This window comes from Morone saxatilis, unplaced genomic scaffold, assembly GCF_004916995.1.
Source record: "Morone saxatilis isolate NCDOM2014 unplaced genomic scaffold, NCSU_SB_2.0 Contig16, whole genome shotgun sequence".
In the NCBI taxonomy this organism is placed as follows: Eukaryota; Metazoa; Chordata; class Actinopteri; family Moronidae; genus Morone; species Morone saxatilis.
The window spans coordinates 9,995,763-10,005,460 of NW_023339718.1; the positions used below are offsets into that span (position 1 = coordinate 9,995,763).

At 39.4% G+C, this 9,698-nt stretch overlaps 1 protein-coding gene across 2 annotated transcripts in view; it reads left to right on the plus strand.

Moving 5' to 3' along the window:
- Positions 1-9,698, plus strand: part of si:ch73-72b7.1 (netrin receptor UNC5C) — a 184,830-nt gene that overhangs the window by 108,444 nt on the left and 66,688 nt on the right. For both annotated transcript variants that reach the window (XM_035658423.1, XM_035658422.1), the window contains exon 4: positions 7,225-7,328. In XM_035658423.1, the coding sequence (XP_035514316.1) occupies positions 7,225-7,328 (104 nt within the window). The remainder of the gene's footprint in view (positions 1-7,224; positions 7,329-9,698) is intronic.

Here is a 9,698-nt window from a genome sequence, read left to right on the forward strand (position 1 = left end):
GAAGTGAAAGATCCATGCTGTTTATCCCTCTATAGTCACCCTTATAAACACTGTCAGTGGAAAACTTTTTTCCCTGGATGACATCATCAAGAGAGTCTTGGTTTCTGGCTTTGAGAGGAACTTCATGATGGTCACAAACACTGAATAAACATTTTTATAGTGAGAAGCAGTCGTGTGTGTCTGTGTAGATGTGTGGTTATGATGTCTCACCATCGCTGTAAGCCACTGAGCTTTTTCCCAGATGTCAAGGACCGCTTCGGCATACTCATAAGTGTTAAAGTGGTAAGCCACAGTGATGATTTATCACACAAAGCTAAAATGTCACTTGCTAAAGGTCCAAATGTGAGGGGAAAAATTAATAAAAAAATAACATTACACACAACATATTTAAGGACCGTCATTTCTCATGAAGCATTGGCATCGCTGAGGTATCTCCCGAAAACCACATTCAATGTATAAAGGTCTGTGCAAAAAAGTCAATAAAGCCTATTGACTTGACCTATTGCATAAAAGCAAGATTATTAAAGTATTTCCATGTTAGATTTTTTTTATATATATTTCAAAACCCTAATTGGTTTTCACTAAGGAGCTAAAGTGAACAGTTTAATTAAAAAACATGCCCCTTCTTGTCATTTGCAGAACCTAGACAGTTGTCAGGCCCTTGAGCCATTTTTCATCCTAATGAGTAATTTTACAAACCAGGATCCAGAGGAAGTCTTCAGAGTGATGTTGTTATGTCAGTGAATAGAGTTGTTTACTTGTGCAAAACTTGACTGCGGATGGAAAGACCTTTTCTGATGTCTCAGACTGATCACAGGTTGTGTTGAAATGACAGGGTGAAGGGTTCAGTGAAAGAACTGGTCTAAGTGGAAAGAGACTCTCCAAACTCACTTAGAGAAAATGACTTCCTATAACTACACAAAATGAGAATGACACTCAAGGTCACATTCTACCTTCACTTCCTCCATTTTGATATTTTGAAACTTTATTGGCATTTGAAGGTGTACGTATGAGTGCTCAAAGAATGAAGAGGTACCCAACCTAAAACTGCAACAGCACTAAAAGTAAATACCTTATAACCTAAAGACATATAAGACAATTCTTGGAAAAAAAAGAATATTATAAAGATGTTTATGATTTTGCATATATTTTGCATTTTGTTCCATGTAAGTCATTTCAAAACCTGTTGTATGAACACAAAATGGACAGTTATCAAGCTAAATGTTATATGTAGCACATAATAAAGTTATTCGGTAACACACCATTTAATGTCTTTCCTATCAAGACATCCAAGCAGAAAGAAATGCAAATTCACCCCATTATTATAATATACAGCAGAAACTGTTTCATTGTTTACAACTTTGATTCTTATCATTTAATACAAATACGTTTTAATTACAAATCCATTTACATTTCCTTTTTTTAAAATGTTTATTAAATATTATCTTACCCTCTTGTGTGCTTTATCACTTAAATCATTTTTTTTCTAAGCCAGAGGTCTGATTGTTTCCATTGCATGCCACCGTGTAGGAAATTGGATGTCCAAATTATCCTCTCTGAGACTAAAGGAGAGTACTTTGCTTGCTATTTTCTTCCCAAGCATCTCACATTGCTCTTTATTGCTTGAGCAGCTCCACCAGGGGAAACCGTTATGATTTGGCATGGGTAGCATGCAGGCGGAGACACCCATTTTGGATAATTGCTCTGAAATGTGCTTATGTGGAGGTGCCTGAGGCAACAAACTAACCACAAACATAATAACAGTTTTAGTGGAGCAGTGGAAGAAGTTTTAGATGGAGAGGGAAGGAGGCGGTGAGACACAGGGGGAGGGAGGGAGACGAGGAGGGTGAGAGGGAAAGAGAAGTTTATGCAAGTAAAGGTCATTTTTTGAATAGATGCTTGCACTGCTTTATTGTATATTTTTTGGGGAGTTCACGCTGAAGAACACTTTACAAGGTCGCCCTCTGTACTCTTCAACCCTGTTGTAGTTCCAAGTTGTTTAGTGAATTTATCTTTGCTTTTGTTATATTTATGAAGCTGGGTAGCGTTATCTGCACTGTGGGAGTGAAGTGGGGTCAGTGAATTGATAGGACACAGCTGTCCCTCCTCTCCTGTGCACATATTTCCCTCGGGCACATATTTGCGCACATGCACAAAATCACACACTGCCCATTGATGTGAATTCATGGTCCCCTGGTATCGTGAACACAATGTCACATTCCCTCTTTCCTTCCTCTCAAACACACATGCGCTGTTGCTAACAAAGTGGTGACATTTTGTCTACTAGCTTAGTGCTGTGTGTGTGTGTGTATGTATGTAGATGTGTGTGTGTGTGTGGGTGTGGGTGTGGGTGTGTGTTGTCTGTTCATCCCCAGAGCAGTTTGCTTTAATCTCCTCTAATTTCATTCTCAATCTTTATGGAAATCAACTCTCAGAACCAACTCCTCATTTCACCATCTCCCTTACTAATTAAGACCAGGAAATTGTTCCTGGAATTGGCTGGCATGAGAGAAGTGTGTCTCATCCCTCAATCACTTCCTCATTCTCTCTTTGCATCTGCAGTTGTTTTTCTCACATTTGTGGTTACGTGTCTGCTTTTCTTTCCCACTGCGAGTTTCTCACCATTTGTGGTTGTTCTGTCTCCACGTATGCGTTGTGCCTGCGTGTTTGTCTCAGTCTCCTGTGTGTATTTCCTTCACTGTGACAGTATCTCGTTCTCTCTTTGTCTTTCAGTTTCTGTCCATGTACGTGTGTATCTGTCTGTTGTGTGAGTAGCCATGTGGTGGATTTAGGGCTAAAGCTTTGGGTGATTACTCCCATAATAAACCATCATGCTCTGTTCAGGCTGTCATCCCCCACAGGGATTGACTGTATTATGAAGTTATCATTCAGTCTCAGCAATATTCTCTGTCCTCACATAACTCTTTTAACCAATATAGCTCTACACAGGGAATCTGATAATGATTAGATTTATATTGCCTGAAATTAAACCTTATCATTTAGGTGGGAAGATGTTCTGGACAATTTTGAAAAAAGCTTTGTCAGTGTATCTCCAGAAAGCAAGGCAGTGATCATGTTGCCTTGCTTTCTGGAGATATACTGACAAAGCTTTTTCTAGCACCTTGTTCACACATACAGATTCAACCGTGGCAGGCTGGCTCTTACCTCTCATGAGTCTCCTGCTTGTTTTTAACTTGCCTGCCTATTTGCTTACAATATTTACCTTGCAGTATAAGTAATTGATACTGTATAGTACAACAATAACACAGAAAGTGGCAAGAATGACTGACACTGTGGTCCCATATTTGCCCTCAAGTAAGTCCGGTCATGGTGAAGTTGGGGTCAGGGTTAATGAGCGCTATTAGTTGTTGCTTACACATGTCAGAGAACATTAAGCAAAAACTACCTGAAGCTCTTTGCACAACTGGGCGACATTTGACAATTGGGGTCTCGGTTTCTGGTGCTAGCATGTGTGTTGTTGCTCAGTAGACATTTTTTCCTTTACAAACAATTGAGAATGTGCACTCTGCATAAAAACATTTATGTCCAATATTTCATTATAATTTATTCTATATGGATATTTACAGTATTTAGTTAGAATTATTCTGGGTAACATTAGCATACATACATTTTCTCAGTGCATACCATCAAAATACTATAATACACTTAATACAGTATATACCAGATGCCAAACTCATGCCTGCAGTGTATTTCGATTATAATAACTTTGTCTATACAGTATTTGAGTATTATTCAGTTACAGGATATTATGAAAAACACACGCTTGCGCTTGCATTCTTAAATACAAATTTTTTTAATGAAATATTAGGCTACAAGCTACGCGATGCCTTGTTTCCATACAAAGCTCTATCGGCTGTCAAGTCATGCACTGAATTGCACTATTCCTTTTAGATACATAAACACACAGTAATCATGAGATGCCATATTTTAAAACAGACATCTCTTTCTCATTAGTTTCTGTTCAGAGCTACCCACCACTTTATTAAAATCCAAGGCTCTGACCAGATCACTACATGCAAATAGCTAATTATGAACTTTGAGCTAGCCTCGGTTTTCCCTTTTGGGTTATTAAAATTTTCTACACAATACGGTTTCCAATTTCTGCAGTTCAAGGCACAAAAAGCAACTCAAATCAAATGAAATTCGTCCCTGGTTTCCCTTTCGCTTTTTCTGGTATTTTAGCCTGTCCATGTATATGGGGGAGAGAGCGACGCAAGGTTACAAATTAACCATTTTAAAACCAGCTGGTGTGAATTACTTTTTAAAGTCTGCATTAAAAGTTCTTATACTTTTAGAAGTAAGACACATATGATCTCTCTCCTTGTCTTTGTGAGTAAGATTGGGATCTTGATAAAAGGAGATGTAATCAAAGTCAGATTGATGGCAGGAATGTTTGATGGATTGCTGGTTGGTTTTGAGAGAGAAAAGGAAGATAAATACAGATGATACAAGGTGGATTCACTAACACTAGCTTCTATTGAATGGTTTGATATAGAGAGAGTGCTGGACATGAAAAAAGACTTTGATAGGGAAAGACCAAGCAGGTGGTTTTGGTATTAAGAAAGAGTAAGGTGGTCCTGCTGTGTGCTGCCAACTTCTCCCTTCTCTTCTCTTTCTGCCCCTCATCTTTCAACCCTCCACCTGCTGTCCTGACTTCTGCCTTCCTTACTCCCCCCCCATTTTACCTCTCCTTCTCTTTCACTCTGCCTCCTTCTATGTCTGTTAGCAACTGTAAGGTGACTGTCCTGATGAAATACCCAGAGTGTGACTCAGAGTTGACCAGTTCAGCATTAAAAAATGTTCTAGTGTAAAAAAAAATCTAGCGTGTGCGCGCGCACGTCCGTGTTTGTCTGTGTGTGTCCACAAATGGTGTACCGCAGTTGACGGATAAGGTGATTAAGAGTACACCCGGGAACCAGGAGAGTTAAAGGACACAAGGATAACACACACGCACACACACAGTGCCCTCCAATGAAAGTTTTCTGTATGGTTTTAAAAAGTAAAGGACAGAGGAGAGAGGATTTGTCTTCGATAGATGCAGCCACCCTTTATAAAGTAACAAAGTGACTCTCAAACTCTTCAAAGTAAAAAAGTTTTTCAGTGCCTCAGAGATTGTAAATACAGCTGTTAATGCTGCCACATGAACAAACCTCTGGATACCACTTTTCACACTTGAAATACGCAACTTTGATATATTTAGACATGTATACGGTATAATTAATCATCCTTACTCGCTAGCATTTAAGTTTGTGACGTGACACTTCATCATTCAGTTACAAGTCTTGCTCTCCCATTTACGCAGAAACACAAAGACATACCTGCACGATCCATACACATGTGTACACAAACAAATATTTGTAGTAATGTAAACCTGTGCAGACATAAGTATGTACAGAGAATTTAACACCCCTAATGAGTATGTATTCGTGTGGCTATGCCAGTTTGTTTCACTGAAATTGTGTGTGGAGAGTTTTTAAGTCAGCTCCCAGTACTCTAATCTTGCAAATGCACGCCAAGGTTATGATACATAATTTGAGTGGATAAAAAGGGCTGTTTTGCAGGTCCTTTTATCCAGATCATACTGACACTGTAAGCCTTTGAGTTACACCTATGAGCTTGGATGAGCATCACGTTTTCCCCTTTCCGCACTTCATTCCCTGCATATGTTCTTATTTAGAAATCCATCAGCGCCATAAATAAAGTCACCTGCTAAGTCCTGCAACACTGCCACCCCTCTCAGGTTACAATTTGTTTTATGGCCTTTTTCTATGGCAGGCTAATTATTTTAACATGTGTTAAGCTCAGCTGCCGATATGGGGATACATGCACAAAGTATACCGTGTGGCAGCTGACTAGGGCGGGAAAAGCAGTGAATTATGTTTTTAACTCTGTTTAATAGATGGACTCAATCAAACGAGAGATGCACAGAGTTAAGAGTGAAAGCATTTTAGTGTCATAGTTAGCACTGGACTCAATGTAAACAGCTGAAGCGTGGTAACCCCTTTTGAACTCTCTCAATTGATAAAATAGTGTCATTTGTGTATACCTATGTAGAAAAGTGTGGCAATGTGAGGAAGCATAGTTGCAGAGAAAAATATATGAAGCATAAAGATCAGTTAAATGAATCTCTGCTTCTTTCCATCCATTCATCCATCAACCCACAAGGGTTTTTGTGTTTTCATTGATATCCTACAACGCCTTTTCTCTACCTTCCTTTCTTTTGTCTTTTTGTCTTTGTTGTTCCTATTTAAACGTCTGGCTAATTGTCTTAAAGTCTGCTACTGTGAGCATTTTTTTCCTCAAAATCAGCAGAGCCCTCTCTAAAACGTTCTGTGAAAAAAATGGCAGTGCATTCCATGCTTCTTTGTAATGCCATCATTTATCACAGTATGTGGACCATTAGTGTGAATCATTTATTGTCTTTGGCGTGCTGGAGATCCCTGAACTCTGGCAAGTCTATATGGAATGAAAGCAAGGTTTAAATATTGTGCATAGTGATTGAGGGGCAAGCATGCAACAAAGCAGCCTGTGTTTAGTGTGTGAAGCAAAGCACTTGAAATCACGATCAGCAGTGTGTCTGTGTGTAACTGTTGTAACTACATTGTTAAAATGCAAACTGTGTGTGTGTGTCAGTGTGTGTTTTGAGCTTTAGTTGACACTAAGAACTTACAGCTAAGTGTTTTTCCTTGCTGTGTACATTTCTAAAGTGACAGGAGAGTGGGAGAAGTCAACATATGCATGGCTGACTTTCAGCCACCAACTCCATAATTACTATGTCACAGTTGCTGTGGAAATTAGGTGATGAGCCCGGTTTACAATGACATGGCACCATCTCCTGAATGGTTCTGAATCACAAGATGCTTTTTCAAAATGGCCTCCCACACACATCCGCTTTCCATTGAGATGTTTTTTTTTGGATGAGTATTGGTGCTGTTGTGTGTGATGTTTCCGGATTTGTCCTAGTGAGCGATTAACCGACTTACCAGTATGAGCTATGTAGATTACCCATTTAAATTCAAGGGCTCGACCTCACCACAGTGTGGGATGTGAGCTTTTTCACTACCATGTCTTAACAGTATCACTTATAGTTTAGTTTATAATTATGTCATTTCTACAATGATTTTCTCATATGCTCTGGTTCACCTAATAGCCTGTTCTGTAGTATTCATTAAGCTTCTTGTCTCTCTTTGTCTCTCCCCTCAGACCTGAAGAAGTCATTTGAACAGGAACCCTTGGGAAAGGAAGTATCTCTGGAGCAGGAAGTGCTGTTACAGTGTCGCCCTCCTGAGGGCATACCAGCTGCTGAGGTATGTGCAGCGTTATTGTTAACCTCCACCTGACGTGCATAAAGAAAGATGAGAGATTAAGAGAGAGGACTTCTAGAACAGAACGAGTGGGTGACTGAAGAGACGGGATGACAGAATGAAGACACCAGGAGGATGTAAAAAGATGTAAAAATAGAAATCATCAAGTGGAAATAACTTGAAAGTGCAACAGAAAAGTCAGTTATTACAGATGTGACACTTTTTGAAATTGCCTGGAACTTTGAATGACAGACAGCAGAACAGAGTGGTTTGATGGGTGCATGCACTCTTTCACAGTCTGCAGTCAATGGTTGAAGGATGTGCAGAATAAAAATGTATCCTGACCCTTTTGACACATTGTGTTAAATAGCTTCATTTTTTTATATTATGCCTAAAGCAAAAGCAAAACCTGATACTGCTTAATATCTATATTAACCAAAATAACTCACCCATTCCAACAGGGAACATCCAAAAAATGTATTAAGTAACTATTAGGGGTGTGGAACGCTTCCTTCTAAGACGATCCGATACATTTATAGGTACATGGGCTACGATGCGATTCCGGGACGATGCATTCATTCAGCTGATTCATAATTTTAAAATCGGTCCATCAACAAGTTCATGGTACATTTAGATCAATCCAAGGGTCGGTATCGTATCGGTATAATTTTACACCCCTAGTAACTAACCTTAATACAAGGAGGGCCAATGTTTAACGTTAGCATAATACGATTACACACGTCTTGTTTTTAAACATTTCTTCAGCGTGTTTTCATAAGTATAAAGCTTTGTTTCAGATTGCGCAACAGCACTCGTGTTGAATTGTCACAGAGGGAAATCAGCCTGAATCCTGTTTTGAGTGACATTTGCTTGAAAGCTCTGCTCCAACGAGGTAATACTGATCCAAAGATCCAAAGTTTAAACCTAGACTTAAACGTCTCTGGAGAGCCAATTTGAGTTGCAGCAAAAGTTACATAAAGAAATCTCAGTGACTGCAGAGGCTTAGCCTATATTCCTGTTATTTTACATTTTCATTGCTCACTCTCTTACTATACCTGAGCTTTGCAGAAAATAATGAGGACAGTAAATGGAAGTGGATTGTCTGGATCATTGAAACAACAGTGCCATGGTCACTTTCATTAGCAGAGATGTGTAAATATATATTGCTGAAAACTGAACTGAAGTGAATACACTTCACGGTAAAGAGGGCACAGTGAATGACCCAATTGGCTTCAACTTCATTTAGGGGGGAATCACATTTTCTCATATTAGCTACCTAGTAAAATCACTGCATCATTCGTTTAGCCTATAAGTGGTTACTTTACTGCCTTGCACAAGGACACTTTGATAAGCAAGGCCGACTTTATGAGGTCAGAGGTTCCCAGCCATGCTAGTTATTTGAACAGGTGTGGATTTCAAGTATAAACATGTGAATACAAGTGTGATAAATACATCACACCATCACAACACTACCCTCATCCATGTAATATAATATTATATGCCTAAGTACATTGTCAGCACATCGACATTTTATTCACTCATCAAATGTGTCGCACAGTAAATATCCACTTTGGAAGAGCCACACATGTCACTTCCACTGCCTCAGGGCCTTAACTACAGAGAAAAACGTCTTTCACAATTCATATTGTTCTTTACTTTCCTAGTTTCATCTGGCTGCGTTCCCACTTGAATGGCTAAAAAGACATAATTTCATTTACTCGGTCACAGGGGAAGAGCAGCACAGCACTTGGAGAGGGCTGCGCTACCGGATAAGGAGTCTGTGAATCAGGTTTCACTCCTCAGAGTTTGATAGTCGTTTTCAATTGCACCTAAGTACACAGCTCCCCTGAGAGAGAGAGGGAGAGAGAGGGAGAGAGAAGCTGAAAGAGAGGGGGTGAGGGAGGCACTCAGACAGACTAGCATACAAAGTGAGGGAGAATGTGTGGGGAAGAAGTGGAGGTTGAGGTGGGCCAGAAAAAGAAGAAGGAAAAAGAGGAATGAGTGGTGGAGAATAACAGTGATCCCCTCCTGTTCTTTCACTTCTAGAATCCCTAATTCTTCTGAGGGAAATAAAACAAATACATTGGACGAATTGTGACATTAGTTTTACAGTGGAAGCCACAGACTTTCAAACGCACACACAAAGGCTATTTTTCAAAATGTTTTGTCTCTTTTTCTATCACACTCACACATTCACACTCACACATTCACACTCCTTCATCTTGAAGACAGATCTCTACACTAATGACTCATTACTACTTTTGCCTCATTCGCTTCATTTATTTTTTCACACCTGTTTGAAGACAACACATTAATGCACACAGACGCCTTTGTGTTTGTGTACTTACAAACCACATGCACACACACACACAC